General features: G+C 47.3%; 1 protein-coding gene across 1 annotated transcript; it reads right to left on the bottom strand.

Moving 5' to 3' along the window:
• Positions 1–17,611: 17,611 nt before the first annotated feature.
• On the bottom strand, positions 17,612–19,610 carry LOC119359093. The gene is made up of 3 exons (XM_037625426.1): positions 18,526–19,610; positions 18,248–18,406; positions 17,612–18,042 (listed from the first exon to the last, which is right to left on the bottom strand). Exons 1-3 carry the CDS (start codon positions 19,424–19,426, stop codon positions 17,969–17,971), a joined length of 1,134 nt encoding a protein of 377 aa, XP_037481323.1. The 5' UTR covers positions 19,427–19,610; the 3' UTR covers positions 17,612–17,968.
• Between the last annotated feature and the right edge of the window lie 361 nt (positions 19,611–19,971).

Below are 19,971 nucleotides of genomic sequence, written 5' to 3' on the forward strand. Positions count from 1 at the left end.
GTGAGGACGAGCGGTAGTACCGCTCCGGTGGTTCTTCTGGCCTTTTGCCTCCTCGCTGTTGTTTTTCAAAGGGGTACTTCTGCCCTAGCGGTAGTACCGCTCCTTGGAGCGGTAGTACCGCTCTGTGCGGACTATGAGTATAACGGTTGGATTTTTCCCCACCTATAAAAGGGGGTCTTCTTCCCCAATGAACCTTATCTCTTCAGCTCGTGTTCTTCCCCCATTGTTGACCTTCTTCGAGCTTGCTAACTCTCAATCCCTCCAATGATTCTTGCTAGTTCTTGAGGGAAAAGAGAGAGGAGATCTAGATCCACGTATCCACCAATCACTTTCTCCTCTAAGTGAGGGGAACCCCTTGGATCTAGATCTTGGAGTTCTTCGTGTTCTTCTTTCATTCTTCCTCTCATTTTCCTCACTAGCATTAGTTGCTTTGATGGGATTTGGGAGAGAAGGACTTGGGCACTCCGTGTGCCCTTGCCATTGCATTTGGTGCATCGGTTTGAGTTCTCCACAGTGATACGTGGAAGTGAAGTTTGAGAAGCTTATTACTCTTGGGTGTTTGGGCACCCTAGAGCTTGTTCCTCTTGGGTGCCTTGGCGCCCTAGACGGTTGGTGGTGTTCGGAGCTCAATCATTATGGTGCAAAGCTCCGGGCAAGCGTCGGGGTCTCCAATTAGGTTGTGGAGATTGCCCCGAGAAATTTGACGGGTTCCGGTGACCGCCCCAAGGGTTGCCAACGTGTACGGGTTCGGTGACCGCCCCCAAGGGTTGCCATTTGTACGGGTTCGGTGACCGCCCTCAAGGGTCCCTTAGTGGAATCACGGCATCTTGCATTGTGCGAGGGCATGAGGAGATTACGGTGGCCCTAGTGGCTTCTTGGGGAGCATTGTGCCTCCACACCGCTTCAAACGGAGATTAGCATCCGCAAGGGTGTGAACTTGGGATACATCGTCGTCTCTGCGTGCCTCGGTTATCTCTTACCCGAGCTCTTTACTTATGCACTTTACTTTGTGATAGCCATATTGTTTCTTGTCATATATCTTGCTATCACCTAGTAGTTTATCTTGCTTAGCATAAGTTGTTGGTGCACATAGGTGAGCCTAGTTGTTGTAGGTTTTGTGCTTGACAAATTAACCGCTAGGTTTATTCCACATTTGTTCAAGCCTAAACCGTAATTATTTTAAAGCGCCTATTCACCCCCCCTCTAGGCGACATCCACGATCTTTCAATTGGTATCAGAGCCTCGTCTCTCTTTATAGGGCTTAACCGCCTAGAGAGTAAGGATGTCGACTAGGGGTTTAAGATTCTCTGACACTCTTAGTTTCGATGGCACAAATTTTGATGTTTGGGTAATTCACATGCTTAATCTCTTTAGGGTCATGGACCCAAATTTAGAGCGAATTGTAGATATGGGTTTTTCTCCCCCAAAGGATCCCCAAAGATCATCTTTAGAGGATGAGAAAAACTCTTATCTCAATGCTCAAGCTCCTAATGTGCTTTTCGATGCTTTGAGCAATGTAGTTATATTTCAACTCATGCCGTTTCGGGATGCTCATGAGTTGTGGACAAAGCTTCAAGATAAATATGGCGTGTCCAAGTTTTGTGGGGATGATTGTTCTCCCTCCACATCCGGCCGTATAGTCTTCTCAACTTCTTCTACTTCACCTACATGTGGCTTGCCACAAGATAATGATATGGTGAGTAGTGTTGGTCATTGCAATGTTGATAGTATGTTTATTGTGGATGATCCTTCATCACTATATTATTGCAATGCTCCTTCTTTGGGCTTTAACACTTCGAGCACTCCAAATGTTTCACATGCTTGTGTTGATAGTCCTTGCATATCATGTAGAAATTGCTTGACTAAATCCCATGATGATATGTTTACTATGTCTTGTTGCCATGATAAAAATGCATATATGTCCTCGAATTGTTGTGCTAACAATGTAGAGGAAACCCAACACCCCATGGAATAAGATGTGGTCTTGAATGGTGCTTCAACGGATCCTTAATCATCATCTATTGCATTTTTCCTTATGGCCAAGGCTTCAAAGGTATCTCCCACTTTGAATCCCAATATATCTTGTGATGATGGCAAGAGTGATGATGATGTTGACTATGATGAAGAGAATGATAATGTTGCCTCCTTAAAAACTAAGGGGGAAATGATTTTTAAAGCTCTTCACAAAAATAAACTTGCTCGTTCCAACTTCATGGAAATCATGTCTCTTGCCATTGAAGGCAAGAAATACATTGAGGAGTTGGAATCTCATCTAGAAGAGCATGAGGTCACCATTGAGAAAATGGAAGCTCATGAGCATGATTACGCAAATGAGATCGCGGAGCTATCTCAAGCTCTTGAACATGAACAAACCACATCCGAATCTCTTGAGGAGACCTTTGCTCTAGAATTATCTAGAATAAAGGAATCTCATGATAGAGCACTCGAGGTGGCCAATGATTTCAAAACTAAAAATCTAAGCTTGAAGTTGCTCATGCTAGACTCCTTGAGGATTTTGAGCACCTCGAAAATGGCTCAAGGGTCATCAAGGGTATGCTCATCAAACTCACCGAGTCTCATGCTCAACTTAAAGCTTCATATTCAGAAGAGCTTGCCAAGTTGTCTTCTCCTCTTATTGCTAATTATGATGCTTGTGCTACTAACTCTATCTCTTGTGAAGTATCCATATTGAAGGAGAATGTTGAGCTAAGGGCTCAACTTGATTTGCTATCTAGAAATTATGGGATGTTGGAAGAAAATCATGTAAAGGTCACAAGCTCTCATGATGATCTTCTAGTATCCCATAATGTGCTAAAGTTAGCTCATGAGGCCATTATTGCTAAGGTAACATCTAGCGAGCCTCATGTGGATACTAGCACTACTTCTAGTCAAAATGCTATGTTGCCATGTGCTAGTCCTAGTAATTCATCTACTCACAATGTTGGTACATCTTGTGATGAATTGCTTTCCTTGCCTTATTGCTCTAACGATGAAGCTTATACTTCCTCTAGTACTTGTGTTGAGACTAACCATGTAGAGGAAATCAAAGAGCTTAAGGCCCAAGTCACTTCTTTGAAGAAAGACTTGGAAAAGAGTCATGAAGGGAAATTCACACTCAACAATATCTTGAGTGTGCAAAAATCCCCCAATGACAAAGGTGGACTTGGATTCAACTCCAACAAGAAGAATAAGTCCAAGGTGAACAAAAAGAAGGGCCAAGAACAAGTCAAGAATTCGGCCAAGATTGTTTGCTTCAAGTGCAAAGTAGAAGGGCGTCATGTTAGATCTTGCCCGTTGAAGAAGAAGCCCATTAGTGACAAGAAACAAGGGAAGCGGCCACAAGTTCACTCTCATTCTCAACCTCAAGTTGAAGAAAAGCCTCTTCCCAAGAAGACTCAAGCTTATGCTTCTCAAGCTGAGAAATCAAGTGAGAAGAAAGTGAAGAGTAGACGTTGCTACCTATGTCACGAGAAAGGTCACCTCGCTTCTTCATGCACTAGTGGTAACTTATCCAACCCAATTATTATTGATGATGTATATTCTCTTGGGAAGGATAAGGTTGGCAATGTGGTTGCCAAGTTTGTTGGTACTCAAAGTGGTTTGAAGAAAAGAACCATTTGGGTAGCCAAGCCTATTGTGACTAACCTCTCAGGACCCAACTTGGTTGGGGACCAACAAGCTCAAACTTGATCAATAGGTGATGTTGGAGGTCATTGGAAGACTTGGCTACATTATGAAGAATTAAGGGGACTTCATCATTCTTATTGTCTCAAGCCAAGTCATTCGGATTATCAAGTTTCTATCTTATATTCAATGTTCCTCCTTGCGGTAACTCGTGCTTAAATTGTTTACATTTAAAGTTACTTGCCCCTTTGCATGTTTGGCTTTGTTCCTTGCATGTGTTTGTATATGTTGTGCTTCCAACTTGATTATCTTAAGAAATCAAGTATGTGTGTGTTGGTTTGCACATCATGTACGTGTGTGTCATGCGTTGAGCCTTTTGCATCTTGCTCATTTCTTAGTTGGCTCTTGTGAGAGATTAATGGAATATCCCATTATGGGGGAGTGATGTGCTTTGTGCACCTCACAATTCTATATATGTGTGTACATGAGTAATACCATCTAGCATTGATATTTCAATATTATCTAGTCGCCATGTGGTATGTCTTCTCATGAGAAATTCAAATTCTAAATTGTCCATTAATTATCTCTTGTTGGATCGTTTTTTTGCTTCTTGTTTATCTTTAATTGGTATCACATTATGGGGGAGTAATATGCTATGTGTATATTACTAGCCTAGAAAATGTGTACATTTGAGATATTATCACCTAGAATTGATATTGTAAATTATCTTGTTCCTAGGTGGCATGTTAGCTCTATAAGTTGCAATTTGCTTTTTGTTTGATGTGAAAATGATGTCGGATATCTGCTATCTACCACCGGGAATTATTTCCAAATACTTCTTGTCTTTTGACAATTGGTACTCACTTATGTGTGGTAGAAATTATTGATCATCTTTACATTGGCCTTTGCTTTTATTTGCTTTTTCTCTTGCCTAGGATTGTGTCAACTCCCATTGTATTCCATACCACTTGTGGATCTTGTTAATTTCTTGACCTTGTCTAGTGTTTTCTAGATATAGTGAAAGTGGTGATCCCACCTCGTGCATTTTGTATTCAAATGCAAATTCTCTATAATGCACTAGTCTTGGGGGAGCTATCCTATTCTCTATAAAACACTCATCTTGTGATCCTTATCAAGTGTGTGTTTGTGGAAGGCAAGCCGTTTCTTTTTGGTGCTTTGTGCCATCATGAAACTTTGTAGAGGGCTTGGTTTGTTTGGAACCATTCTCTCTTTTGGGAGTTTGACATCTTTCTTTTTGAGTGTATCAATGAATATCTCATTTCTTGATGTATCTTTTATGGATATCCTTCAAGTGATGATTTATTCATTTGGTATCTTTTCTTCGCTTGGTATTTCTTTGTCTTTTGATCTCGGTTCTTGAAAGTCTTGATCATGCATATTTACTTCTTGTAGTTTCTTTGGCATGTTTTCTTTCTTTGACCCAATATATAGGGGGAACTCCACCAAGTCTCAAATTGGATGAGATGTGCATGAAATTCATTTTCATATCTATATGCACATATTTATGTGGAGTTTGTCCTATGTGTTGTTGGTTCTCTAACTCTTTGGTCCCAATGAGTTTGGGTACCATTTTGTTTGTGTTGTTGTTCTAGGAACAAGTGGAGATGCATTGGATGCTCAGCTCACTCACAAGGAAAGTGTTGTCACCATGTGCTTATTGGAGTCAAGCTAGGATGATCAATGAACTACTTTGTACCTTCGATTGGTATCTACTACATCCTTCCAATTTTATCTCGGTAACAAGTATCTTCATATACTTCATGCACACACATTTCTTGCATCAACCTTGTGTAGGTTGTATCATGGCATGTTATCCATTCTTTCTTGTGATACTTGTTTCCTTTCTCAAAGCATCCCAACAATGATGTCTTGTTGCTAGTTGTGATGTCTTTGATGTTTGTGTGGTTGGAATTCATTTATATACAATAAGACCATATCTAGCCATGTGCTATGCTCTCAAGCAAATATCTTATTGGTATATGTATGACTTCCTTTTGGATATCTTGTTCCTTCGTGTTGTAACTATTTCGGGTGTACATCCTTCTGTGTAGATATATATATCATCATGATTTCGTCTACCTAGAATCTTATACACTTGAGAGAAATTGCATATCTAGATGATATCCTTTCTTTTACATCCACCTTGTCTTTCTTATGTTATTTCTTTGGTGGCTCCGTGAAAGCTTTTGCCTTGAGTGCGTGTCTTCTATCGTTGCATCTTGATGCGCTCTTGTGTGGTGAAGATTATTTTCCTCATGCTTATCTTTACGAGGTTTTTGCCATCTTAATTGGCATCCCTCGTCTTGACGCGCCTTTCATCTTCTATCTTCACCGCGGGTTTTCACAAGCATAGGTTCTCTATATGCTTATTAGTAAGCTTGTGAACCCATTTGCTTGTTGTGTGTGGGAATGATAGGCCTTGCACTGTGTTGCCTCAATCTTTCAAGACTTTATTGATGCTTAATGCTCATCCGTACATTAGTCTTCTCAAGTGCATTGCCTTGACTCACACACATCATTTTGGTTGAGCCCATTCTTAAGTTGCCTCTTTCACTTATTGCTCAACCATGTGTTTGTTACATGTACTAGGCTTAGTTTCCTATATGCTCACTTGCACTTGTTGTAAGTTTCTATTGATTTTGGGGGAGCTATGATCCTATTTTGTGCACTTTGTTTCCAAATTCAAATATTCTTATGTGTGCACAAATCATGGGGAGCCTCTCTAGTTTCTTTAGAACACTCCTTTGCTCATATCATAATATCTTTTATTCATGTGGCTCGTAGGATCATTGGCCTAGTTGGTTCAATTGGTATCTTTTGATAGCTTGCTTCAATAGATATCTTTTGATTGCTTGATTGCTTGTTTCTCTCTTTGTTATGTCTTTGTGGCATATCTTTCTTTTGCAATCTTTGGGCCTCAATATAGTTTGTCTTCCTCCAAGTATTTTACCGTTGGATGTGTGTATTGCATTCCACTCTCTTGTTGAGAAATACACAATTTATGGAGGAACACAATCTATATTGGCCCTCTAAGCTTTTCGCCCATTTTGGCAATCGATGCCAATGGGGGAGAAGTTTCAGAGAGTTTTGTGGACAAGCTTTGGTTTATGTTTCCTTAGCTTTTGCATCTCATTCGCATGCATTATTGGTTGTTGTAGTGTATGGTGATGCATAATTCCTTGTATAAACTCTCTTGAAAGTGATTGTCATCAATTACCAAAATGGGGGAGATTGAAAGAACATGCGGTGCCCCCATGTTTGGTTTTGGTAATTGATGACAATCTCTATGGACTAATGGTTGCCTTGAGTTATATTTGAAGGTTTTGTCCATAGGCTTTTCTTGGAGTACATGTGTTGGTTTCAAGGAGAGTTTGTGTTGACCAAGGTGCTATTAAGGAATTATCCAAAGCTTGGTCATGTGAGAGTTGAGCTTATTGCAAGCATGTCTTGAAGAAGAATATTGTGTGATCATTCATGTTTACCTTCAAGACATCATCCAAATGAATAGAGTTCGAAAGATTCAAGGTTGATCAAGACTAAGTCAAGAGTGAATCAAGTTGATCAACTCACAAAGCGTAGAAGATGTACCGAGAGGGATCAAGTGATCCCATGGTTTGGTAAGCATTGTCCATTTTGCTTTGTGTACTAACCCATGGTCTATGTGAGAGTTCTACGTGGGGTTAGGTACGTGTTCATGGGCTTGTGTCAAGAGGAAGATATCACTCAACCCTTGGAGGGGATGACATCAAGTGGTGATCGTCATCAAGATTGCCGTGTGCAAGTTCAAGTGGATCATCGCGAAGAGATCAAGTGCTTGAAGCTTGCCGTCCATTGTGGTGACAATGGACTTATGAAGATGTGTCGAAGAGTGTCTCACCCATAGTGGACTATGGGGGAGCAATCATCTAGTCTTCATCGAGCCAACGCAATCAAGAAAGATGGTCCAACTTGAGGGAGTCAAGATCGTCATCATCTAGCTCAAGTGGACCATGTGCAAGGCAAAGGTTTGCCCTTGATAGGTTTTCTATTTTACCGGTCTCATGGTGGTAGTTTGGAGATCGGGTTATAGGATCGTTTGCCGTACTATCAAGGGGGGCTCTTAAGTTGGTAGCTTGATCGTATCGTTAGTAGAGAGCTCAAACCATTGCATTCTTGCATCATCTTTTTTGGTTCTTGTTTGGTTCTCTTTGTGAGTCTTAGAGCTTATGGTCATCTTGATGACAAGCTTGAGTTCATCGAAAACGGAGTTCGCATGCATCTTCTATGATGTTTTCGATGTTGGAGGTTTTACCGGTCTTTTCCGAGGAAGGGTTCTCACCATTTTCTTATGGGCATTTTCTCATTTGCTTCTTATTGATATTTCTTTAAAGATTGTATTAGCCCTTGTTGCTAGCTTTCCAACAAACTTGGTTTCATCGAATTCGGAGTCGGTTTGCAAAAGTTGTGACAGTTTTGGTGTTCTGAAAAGGCTGCAGCGGTACTACCGCGAATTGGAGCGGATGAAATTTTTTAATACCGCTCTAGAGCAGTACTACCACGGCTCCTACAACGGTAGTACCGCTCCGGACCAAAAACTTGTCCCAAGTCTTGCGGTGGTAGGCCCGGATGTATTTTTTAGTACCGCTCGCAAGCAGTAGTACCGCTACCATTTGCGGTAGTACCGTGAGGTCGAGCGGTAGTACCTTGAGGACGAGCGGTAGTACCGCTCTGGTGGTTCTTCTGGTCTTTTGCCTCATCGCTGTTGTTTTTCAAAGGGGTATTTCCGCCCTAGCGGTAGTACCGCTCCTTGGAGCGGTAGTACCGCTCTGTGCGGACTGTGAGCATAACGGTTGGATTTTTCCCCACCTATAAAAGGGGGTCTTCTTCCCCAATGAACCTTATCTCTTCAGCTCGTCTTCTTCCCCCATTGTTGACCTTCTTCGAGCTTGCTAACTCTCAACCCTCCAATGATTCTTGCTCGTTCTTGAGGGAAAAGAGAGAGGAGATCTAGATCCACGTATCCACCAATCACTTTCTCCTCTAAGTGAGGGGAACACCTTGGATCTAGATCTTGGAGTTCTTCGTGTTCTTATTTCATTCTTCCTCTCATTTTCCTCCCTAGCATTAGTTGTTTTGGTGGGATTTGGGAGAGAAGGACTTGGGCACTCCGTGTGCCCTTGCCATTGCATTTGGTGCATCGGTTTGAGTTCTCCATGGTGATACGTGGAAGTGAAGTTTGAGAAGCTTATTACTCTTGGGTGTTTGGGCACCCTAGAGATTGTTCCTCTTGGGTGCCTTGGCGCCCTAGACGGTTGGTGGTGTTCGGAGCTCAATTATTGTGGTGCAAAACTCCGGGCAAGCGCCGGAGTCTCCAATTAGGTTGTGGAGATTGCCCCGAGCAATTTGACGGGTTCTGGTGACCGCCCCCAAGGATTGCCAACGTGTACAGGTTCGGTGACCGCCCCCAAGGGTTGCCATTTGTACGGGTTCAATGACCGCCCTCAATGGTCCCTTAGTGGAGTCGCGACATCTTGCATTGTGCGAGGGCGTGAGGAGATTACGGTAGCCCTAGTGGCTTTTTGGGGAGCATTGTGCCTCCACAACGCTCCAAACGGAGATTAGCATCCGCAAGGGTGTGAACTTCGGGATACATCGTCGTCTCCGCGTGCCTCGGTTATCTCTTACCCGATCTCTTTACTTATGCACTTTACTTTGTGATAGCCATATTGTTTCTTGTCATATATCTTGCTATCACCTAGTAGTTTATCTTGCTTAGCGTAAGTTGTTGATGCACATAGGTGAGCCTAGTTGTTGTAGGTTTTGTGCTTGACAAATTAACTATTAAGTTTACTCCACATTTGTTCAAGTCTAAACCGTAATTATTTTAAATCGCCTATTCACCCCCCCTCTAGGCGACATCCACGATCTTTCACCACCCATGACGCCCTCGAGCCAAGTAGGTAGATCTAATGTCTCTTGAGCAGTTGACCATTGTCACGTTGTAAGTTGTAACATATAGTTAAATGTCGTGCGTTAACACAAAACAAAAATATGATGCACGTTGTTGGGCATGCAACTGATATGCGACGGTGTTCGTTATTAACTCTTGAAGCAACCAACCAAGGCATTTACCTTTTTATCCTAACCAAAAAAATTATGTAACTTGATAAAAAAATATAAACCGCCGGCTCGTGCAATTTGTTGCAAAGGCATCTCTAATGAAATCCAATTTGCCTCATTTTCTAAAGTAGGAAAATTATTTCGCTCAGACAACCATAACTGAACAGACCAATCCCAACCCTCGCCCCGCTCACTCTCAACCCTCTAAAGTAGGAAATCGTCGGTGCGTTGAAACAGGGGCAATATTTGTACTTTTGTGTGTTTTCTGCTTTTTATGTATAAGATTCTTTTTGGTTAATGACATTTATTTCCTCCAAATGTGAGCAAATTGGGTCTACCCAGTTTTCCAAACACGCTTCATAGGCCAGTGGAGGAACTCGATGGTTCGCCGGAACAAGGGGTGTAGAACGACGAAAAAGAGCATGCTCGTTCGCTCGATCGATACTCCTGGGGCGAACTAATTCGTTCGATGGGAGCCTCCTCCTGGCGACTGGTCGCCACTTATTGTTGTTCATTGTTTCTTAAGGCTCGTTAGTGTAATCTGATTACTACGCAAAAATACCAAGCGTGATTAGCTCAATCTCAAGAGTGGATCCAGCCTCCACGTCGCGCGCAGGGCTGCGCACACAGGTGTGACTCCTGCCTCGAGGGCTGAAGACGTCGACAAGCAGGTCTGGCCGGCCCTCCGCGTGAGGGGCGCTCGCTGGTGCGCCCGACACCGCCCAATGACGGTGGCTTCGGTCCACCCATCATGGACAACCCAGCAGGTTGTCGGGGCACACGTCGTCTGGGCAGATCAAACGGCATGGAGAGGCCCCGGCGGCAATGTCACCCGGAAACTCATGGCACGGTGGGCACTCTTGCCCTCGAAGAGCCCTAGGAGGCGGGTACTACAGCATTCTTTACAAGAATAATGAAGGCAACCGTCTTAGCTTGTTTTTGAAAAAAAAGACACTCAAATTGTGTTGCCTCAGGCTCTGCATCCTTTTTACTGCATCACGAGCATTTCTAGCAGAAAATATGTCTCCCAACATAGGACACAAATGAGGCCATGGAATTTCAAAGCCCCGTTCGGAAGTGACGAAGCGTGGCTGTTTTTTTAAAGTGTGCGCCGTGCGCCAGCATTCCACGGCGGAGAGCAACCCATTCGGCGAAATCATTAATTAAAGAGTACTCGTTATAAAGATCACTTCAATTTTCTTAGTTGCGACAATTGGCGCACATACATCGCGCCACTTGTCGCAACCTGGGAGTTTTCTCTTTTTTCATAGATCTGTTTATTCAAAACGTTTTATCTCTCAAATCGTGCGTCCAAATCTCGAACCGCTTTCACCGTGGGATTCCTCGCGTCGAGATCTTCAAAACTAGATCCCATGTTGATAGGTTTTGACGAACTTTTTTCACGAAAAAAACGAACGAAAAAACCGAACCAAGAGCACAGGTTTTTTTCCTTTCCGAAAGAGGCATGCCCATGCCTCTCACGAAATCACAACCGTGTCTCTCGCGAAAGCAAAACCATGACTCTCGCGGAAAAAAAACATGTTTTTTTTGTTTCCGAGGAGGCACGGCCGTGACTCGTGAAAGCACAACCATGACTCTTGCAGAAACAAAATCATGACTCTCGCGAAAGGAAAAAAGAACAAAAAATGCGTTTTTGTCCCTTTCTGAGAGGCACAGCCGTCACTCTCGCGAAAACACAACCATGTTTATCACGGAAGCAAAACCGTGACTCTCGCGAAAGAAAAAAAACAAAAAGCACGTTTTTTTCGTTTCCAAGAGGCACGCCCGTGACTCTCGCGAAAACACTCTTGTGCCTCTCACGGAAGCAAAACCATGACTCTCGTGAAAAAAAACAGAAAACACATTTTTTCCATTTTAGAGAGGCACGGCCGTGACTCTCACGAAAGCAAAACCGTGGCTCTCGCGGAAGCAAAACCGTAACTCTCATGAAAAAAAAACAATAGAAAACACGTTTTTTCGCGCAAAATATTTTTTTAAATTTTTTTTATTGAAAAGCTAAGGAAGACCGGTGAAAAATCAAAACGTCAAAAAAATTCAGAAAAAAACATTTAAAATGCCAAAAACGCGTAAAAAAATAAAAAAAATAAAATTCGAAGGGAACGCCCAGAGCGTGACACGTGGCGAATGGCTGAGAGCGCGCCAAGTGGCGCTGATCGTTGCGAGGCTCCCGAAGGAGCGCTCGTTAACAAGCTCCTCCATCGGCTGCTGCTGGGCTGCATTTTTTTTAGAAGAGGCTGCATAGTCTTTTTCAAGCCGTGGAGCTGAAGGATTAGGCCCAATTTCGAGGAGGAGAGTGACGGGCTGGAAAAGGATGGGTTCTCGCAGTCCTAGACTGGGCTACGTCCACTTTTGTGTGTGTTTTTGTTTTTGTTTTTTCCCTACAATTGAAGGTGAACAAAGTGCTAACTGCTAAACAGAGATGGTTTGGGCTGTATTTTGTCTATACAGAGAGCCTTTTTTTTTTCAGAAAAGTTACATAGGCATAGAAATTTCATAATTTTGACGCGAAGTACAAATTTCGAGACATGTCATACGGCAAAAGCATCAACTTTTTGCATATGTTTGTGAATCAAAATGGCTACACATCTCTAAACACATGAACATAGCTTTGAGCTAGAAACAAGCTGGCGTAAAATCCACCAGGATTATGTTTTAAAGCCGGTAACATATGGAAAACTAGATGATACTCCGCGCGTTGCTGCGGGAAATTTATGGCACGCCAAAGTAAAAAGTTTAAATTCAACAAAACCCATGTGATAATACTTTTCAATTTTAGTAATAGCCAAAAATAGTACAAATAAAGTTAAGTATTAACAAATGGTTCACACAAAAAAGTATTAACAAATGGAAATAAAGCGATCAACCATGGAGAAATGCTGACAAAGGAAATTCAAACATGTCCTTGTTAGAGGAGCAAGATTTTCACATATTGTTCCTATGTATAGCAAGCACACTCTGGTCTGATATGCGCCTCTTTAGCTAGGATCCATTGGCTACGTAGATAGGGTAAATAGCAAATAAATAATAATGCTTGCCTGCATGTAGAGAGGTGTGCATGCAAGTAACAGCAGCGGCATGCACACGCATGCGCGGCGCTCTCATCGTGAGGCTGCCGGTCTGCCGGAGCACGGAGGACGTCGCGTTGCGGGCGAGATGAGATGAGGAACCCGGAAGCCTTCTCGCTGGTGAGGCTGCCGGAGGACGTCGTGCTTGACATCCGGAGATCCTGGCGCGCGTGTTTGGCGCCGCTCACTTCTTTCGGTGCGCGCCGCGCGCAAGAGCTGGCGGCTACCGCCCCCTCATCACCGAGCCGCCGCGAGCCGGGGAGCGCCTGCCACTGCTGCTCCCTTTTTGGCTTCCGAAGCAGAGAGTGCTGCCATGGCGGGGAAGGTCCACCGGTCTCGAGTTTCATCTACACGCTGCGGTTGTCTTCGCTCGATCGGCTCCTTGGTCCCCGGCACCGCCGGCCTCTTCGAAGACCATGGCGGGCCGTTCCCGTAGCACCGTGGCGTCCTCCTCATGCGCTTAGGGCATCTCCAGCCGCGTCCCCAACAGATCCTTCTCAGGCGTTTTTGCCGCGCCGGCGTAAAAAGAACGGCACAGTCGCGCCTCCAGAAGCCCGTTTTTCGTCGGCTCGGGTCAAAACTGGTGTCGGCGGACCCAGTCCGAACCCGGCGCCCTGGGGGGGCGCTTGGGGAGCCGGCACAAGCAAAAAGGCGCGTGTGTCCGCCCTGGTGGCGATTCGAGGGACTTTTCCCGCCGTTTCTTGACGCTTTTTCTTCGCATCTCTCCCGTTCGCTCGCCTTCCTCCCGCCATTCTCTCCCTTTCTCCCGCCAAACTCCCTCCCGCTCGCCTTCCAGTCGCCGCCATGCCGCCGAAGAAGTACGCCATGCCGCGCGGCGGCAACCGCGACTGGCGCCGTGGCCCAGCCGAAGCAGAGGAAGCCGAGGGCGCCGCCATCGAAGCCACCGGGCCTGTCGAACGCCGAGTGGAGGATGGAAGTTCAGCGACGCGAAGCAGTCACCGCCGACCGGCGGAACAGGGCCATAGCCAAGAAGGCCCGCGACAACGCGGCGCGCGCGGCGGCGGTCTTCCTCATCGGTCGAGTAGGCGGGGATGAATCCACCCGTCGTCAGCCACGCCCAGTACGCGCCCTGGGGACAGCAAGGCGTTGGATCTCCATGGGGTTCATCGTCACCCGGCTACGCCAACGGCGACGCGCACGGTGGGTTCAACCCAAATGTGACCTTCCCTCATGGTCATCCCGCGACGCGCACGCCCTCGCCCGCCTTCGTCGGCGTGCAGTACCCTCCATACAACTACTCGCTGCCCGCCGCCTACGCGTCCACACCGACGCCCCATCTCTACCGTGGACCGCTGCCCTTCTCGCACCTCGGCGACGCCCAGGCCCGGGCCGTCCTACGCGAAGAGAAGACCGAGGCGCGGTGGTCGTCGCTGATGAAGAACAACGCCATCAAGCTCGACCTGCTCCGGACGAACGTCGCCGCGAAGAAGAGGAACACCGACATGGCTTTTTTGATGGGCGGGGCGGACATGCTCCAGAGCAACGACGAGAAGCTCAAGACGTGGTACCTGGTGCAGCGCGGCCTCATCCTGAGCGAGCTGTCGACGGCAACACCGACGACGCAAGCTCCATCGCCCACGACCACACGGACGCCAAGCCTGAACGACGCCTCTACATCGCCGCCCAGCAGTGCCGAAACCGCGCCGACACAGCCCAGCACCGAAGCAGCTCCGACACCGCCGAGCCCGCGCACGCCGACTCCGCCAACGCCTGGCACCGACCCCGCCGAGTGAATCATTGCGCACGCGAACTTGCGGCGTGCGGCGCCCTGTTTTTTTGTAACGCCAGACTACGTCCGATCGCCGAATTTGTGGCGTCTTTTAAGAATGAGAACGACCAAGTTTAAATTTCCCCGCATCCTGGGACCGGCGCTGGGGGGCGTGACTGGGAGTTAGGTCGCCCCAGGGACCGAACTAGCACCGGCACGCCCCCAGGCCGCTCTATTTAGACGCCCTGGGGAACCGAACGGCTGAAGATGCCCTTAGACGGCGGAGCCCAGCGCCGACCGCCTCGCCCTTTGCGACCTGCTCTCCAGCCCATGCCACGGGCTCCCTTTGCTAAGCCGCGACTGCTTCTTCGACTGAGCATGCGCGTGCCTGTGTGCTGTGGCCGACGCTGGCCGGACGTCGGCAAAAAGGTAGCAGGATCTGCGGAACACAAAAAGGAAAATGTGCGAGGGCCTACAATATAACCAGATAAACTGTGGTGGTACTTGGCTGCGACCGGGAAGAATAGATATGACCTTGAGTTTGACGTCGGTCTGCAACTGTGCAAGAGAGCAAGCCCCGGTCGTCAGGTAGGAGGGAAGGGGTACCATAATCCTGCCTCGGTTCCCTGGAGCTTCCCATGATGACGGAGGCAAGCCGGCGCTTGGCTCGACCAGGTGGATCCAATGTTGCATCTCAAGGAGATATATGATGGGAAGAGGAGAAGGCTTGCTTGCAGTGAATGGGAAAAGACTCCACTAAACACCGGTAATGGTTGGCACTAAGATGATTGCATTGATAGTGGGCAATCGTGGCTCGTGGGGAAAAAACTCGGTTCGCCTGCGACGTGATCACTTGTGCATGCTGGGCAAGGAGAGGCATTATTTCTTTGTGAGAAGTGAGGAGGTGGAATAGGAAGGGAAAGAGATTATGCTGTGACACCGGAATAGGAAGGGAAGACGACCACACACAAAATTTGGACGCATTCATCAGTTTCCTGTATTGTCCATCGTGAATAATAATGGGCTGCATGTTGATGGAGTAATGGGCTGCAGTGCTTGCTATTTAAAAGAAAACTGAATGCAGAGAGAGTAGGAATAGACTGCGCTCAGGAAAAAAAAGAATCAGAGCATGTCAGCTTGGTTGTTGACCACTGCTGATGTGGCAGATTTTTGTAAAATTGAACGCAGATGTGGCATCATGCTGATGTGGATGGTGTGCATGTAGAGAGAATTGTTAGTAGTGAGGATCAACTTTTTAAGAATGTAAGACAAATATGGTAATTGGCATATTACCGGATGATAACTTCGGAGCTCGGGAAAAAAATGCTAAAACAGTCCAAAGAAGTTTTAGTTTTCATCATAATTGCCTATGAATAGCCAGGTAACTTAATGGCATCTTTTATATCTAAATAGTTAGCCCCCACTAACCTATTGCTCTCAACATGCAAGCACGCCACCTCATCACGTAACATGCATGGGAAAAAGGCCCACCTTCACCAACCTATTTCTCTCAACATGCAAGCACGCCACCTCATCACGTAACATGCATGGGAAAAAGGCCCACCTCCACCAACTTATTTTTTCAACATGCAAGCATGTCACACTATTATGCAACATGTATGCAGAGGCGGAGGACGAAAAAAATTTAAGGTGTGGCGAAGTCTTAAGAAAATAATTCTTTTGATGCAAATCAAAAGAGTTAAGACAAATTACAAACCAAAAACCAAATACAATGAATATGTAGGCATGTTTCAATAGGAAAGCAACCTAAAATATATCGATAATGAAGCTTTCAATGGCATGTGCCGAAATATTGACACTTTCACGGGTGCTTGGATTTGATTTTGAGCTGCTGCCACTACCAAATACTTCAAAATACTTCTTCAAATCTGCAATCACAACATTAATATATCACTACAATCTGCTTGAATTTAAGGTTTGAAGTTGCTGTTCAAAATTGCTATAAAATTTCAGGACAAAGAGAAATTACCTCTTCCCCTTTTCTTTGGATTTACTAGTCCATTCCCCTTTCTATCCATCTTCTAGTAATCTGGACAGAACAACACAGGCTGGGCATCTTATTAGCTTATACGTACAATCATCTAAATACAGAAACTTGTTTGTACAGTACACAATTATATTCAGAATTAGTGCAGTTGGTTCGGAACTTCAGATCCTGGAGAATTGATAGAAGAAAAATCGGCAATACCTAAACAAAGTGGCCGCAACTAGTCTCTGGTTCGGACCCTGGGGAATTACCTAGGAATTGCCAGGAAAATCCCAATGGAGCTTGCTGCCGCCACTGGAGCCATCAGTTGCTGCCGCCGCTGAAGATGTCGCTTGCTGCCTTCGCTGGAGCGGCGCTGGAGCCACCGCTGAAGCTTGCTGCCGCAGCCCTTTAAGCCCCCAGCCTGCCGCCTTCGTTGGTCGCCCGCCTTGTCCTCGCGACCAGGCCAGCCGCCGCCGCCGCGCTAGCTTTGGCCTTTGGATTGCGTCGCGTCTGGAGAGCGTGCGTGTGTGCCGTTTTTTTGGTTCGTAGGCGCTCGATCGAACCGATCCTGCCCGTGGTCGATCTCCACGGGGCACCGCTACTGGCCCAACAGCCTGGATGCGTCGGCCCATCAGGCTCTGTACCGGCGATGCAGTCGAACGAGTCCAGAGTTTGTCGATCGGTAGATCCGTAGAAGCATACGTATTAAATTTGTTTTGCCCGAAATCAAGGTATGGCGGCTGCCATACCCTGCCCACTGGAGCCCTCCGCCAGTGCATGTATGTATGGATAAAGACTCACCTCAACATGCAAACATGCATGAGAATTTTCATTTCATTATGTTATTTATATTTAATAAATATTTTACAACTAACAATAATCGAACACAATAAGCTTTTATATATGTTTTATTACTTAAAATATCCATGTTTCATGCGGTGAATCTCATTGAAAATGTTGCAAAATATTCCCGCAACAATGTGTGGGTATCATCTGGTAAACAAAACGACAACACCCAACTGAGATAAGTTTTTGTTGTTCAGAAAGAAAAAAGCCGAGATAAGTTTTGGAGCCCATAACAGTATGTAAACAGTTGGCAACTCACATATTACTAGTTCATGATAACTTCATAGCTGAGAATAACTCCCATATATCGTAACACGGGCATCAACGGTGGATCGAGGATTAAAGGTTTAATACTTATGTTTCTCTTCTACTCCTATATATAAGAGATCTGCAAGCACGAATTAAGTCTGGATTCCGAAGACCAGCAGCATCAAGAGTCGAGAGTCGGTACTGCTGGTGCTGCTACTACTGCTGCTTAGTGCACGCATGCTTAACTATTTACAGACTTGGCTACTGGAGTATGTTGCTGCCGCAGTGCAGATCGATCGCCGAGCGGTTGCTGAAATCAAACCATCAGTCCATCACCCTGGCTTGCGGCTGCGGGGGGTTCATCTCCACTCCCGCCCGGACGGCCGCCGGCCCTGCAACTGCAAGGAGACGTGCAATTCAGACGCAGTTACATCTGTATTCAGATTTGAGCAGAGCATAACACGTTGGAGGTTCAGATCATCCATCTCTTGCAATGCACATCCAGCAAATGCACTCAGCTAAATTAGAATTTGAACATGAGAGAAAGAAAGAACATCCTTCCTTGAATCCCTGGCACAGATGAGTGGAGAAGATTGTACGTACCTGCTACTGGCACAACTGGGGCGTTGTTGACGGGCCTGATCTTGCTCTCCATCCAGCGGCAGATCCCCTCAATCAGCACGTAGAATGCTGCCACGGCCAGCCCGCCGCCGACTATCCCGAACGCCGCGGCGAGGACAGGGTGATCGTTCATCAACTTCCCTGCACCCATTGTGTCCACCGTGATCAGATCAAAATGTTCTCCACGACTCTGTTCTACTTAGCCAAGAAGAGGAGGAGGAGGAGGAGGAGGAGGAGATTGTGCAGTGTGCTCTGCTCACCGATCCTTTTCAGCAGGGGCACCCGCGCCGGCGCAGTGGCGGTGGCGACGGCGACGTCGAAGCGCAGGTAGCAGTCGAAGCCGACGACGGCGCCGGCCACGCCGTCGCGCCACGCGTCGAGGCCCCAGCAGCAGGTGTCCCCCGCCCGCGCCGACTGCCGGGGGCACCAGGACCAGGCGCAGGTCTCCGCCACCCGCGCCGAGTACTGGACGCACCACGCGCACTCCTCCGCCGTGCGGTCCCGCGCGCACTGCGCCAGCACGCGCACCGTGCTGTTCTTACTGTAGTCGCTCGCCGCGGCTGTCCAGTCCACGGCCACCTGCATCCCCGCGTTGGTGGCCGCGACTGGCCCCATGCGCCAGGCCAGGTCGGCGAGGCTCTGCAGCTCGTAGGAGGTGCTGGTGATGAGCGCGTCGGCACCGGTGATGATGCGCGCGCGGAAGCCGTCGTAGCTGGGCGAGGAGGGGTTCACGTCGGCGTAGGACGCGAAGCAGCCGTCTGTCCAGACGCCGGCGCGCCGGCCGCGGGCGCCGCAGGCGTCGGCGAGCTTCCTGGCCGCGGCGGCCAGGCACTCGCGGCACTGGGACGGCGTGGCGTACCCGAAGCAGAGCCCGCGGACGAACGCGACGTCGCGTCCGACCACTCCGGCGGAGCGCAGGGAGGCGAAGCCCGTGGGCGCCGCGGCGGAGGGAAGCTTGGCGAGGAGGGACATCACGTTGGCGCGGAATGCCGTGGCGTTCTTGGCGCTGCTGGCGTTGGCGGTTGCCTGCGCCTGCGGAGGGTGGCACTGGACCAAGGTGGGGGTGACGCGCGGGCGCTCTTCCGAGGCCGAGGCCGCCGCGGCAGCAGCGACGAGGACGAGGAGGAGGAGGGAGAGGAAGGGAGGCGCCGAGCTCGCCATTGCCGGTCTCGGTCCGTGCGCGCGCTGGTGGGATGGGATGGGTTGCAACTGGCGATGGTGGTGCTTGTAGCAGCGCAGGAGGAGGACTGAGCAGACGAAACGCGTACTGTCCCCAAAGGCAGCAAGGCCGAGCCGTGTGCAAATAGAGCTGCTTTGGCCGGAGCCTTCCGCGTAGCTTCCTCCGGTACGGCGAGCCCGGAACTGGCCATGGATGATGCATCGCAGTGATAGTGGCAGTTTTGCTATTCCGGGCGTCTCATCATACCCTTTGAACATGCAATGGCAGTGTGAAAAAGCAGACAGGGGAGAGACTTGCTGCAGACTCTAGTAGTGATGACTCTAGGTGTTCACAGGAAATTTCTACAGCCAACTACTACGAGAGTGCATTTTCTACCATGCACGGTATATACCATGCATCGATCTGCCGCTTGATTATTTCAGGATCATTACTAACCTGCTGTACGTCTTACTTTCTCCACCAGTGGCGGAGCCAGAATTCGAGTATAGGAGGGCCGAGTACGTATATTGATCGAATTTTGTTGATA

The sequence above is a fragment of the Triticum dicoccoides genome, chromosome 2A (genome assembly GCF_002162155.2).
Source record: "Triticum dicoccoides isolate Atlit2015 ecotype Zavitan chromosome 2A, WEW_v2.0, whole genome shotgun sequence".
NCBI lineage: Eukaryota > Viridiplantae > Streptophyta > Magnoliopsida > Poales > Poaceae > Triticum > Triticum dicoccoides.

What these genes read in the sequence shown, in the direction of transcription:
- LOC119359093 (XM_037625426.1), bottom strand. Translation starts at nt 19,426, where the DNA reads ATGGCGAGCTCGGCGCCTCCCTTCCTCTCCCTCCTCCTCCTCGTCCTC. An exon ending in GCCCCTGCTGAAAAGGATCG is followed by an intron (nt 18,407 to 18,525) that starts GTGAGCAGAGCA and finishes CAATGGGTGCAG; the next exon opens with GGAAGTTGATGAACGATCAC. An exon ending in CCCAGTTGTGCCAGTAGCAG is followed by an intron (nt 18,043 to 18,247) that starts GTACGTACAATC and finishes GTCTCCTTGCAG; the next exon opens with TTGCAGGGCCGGCGGCCGTC.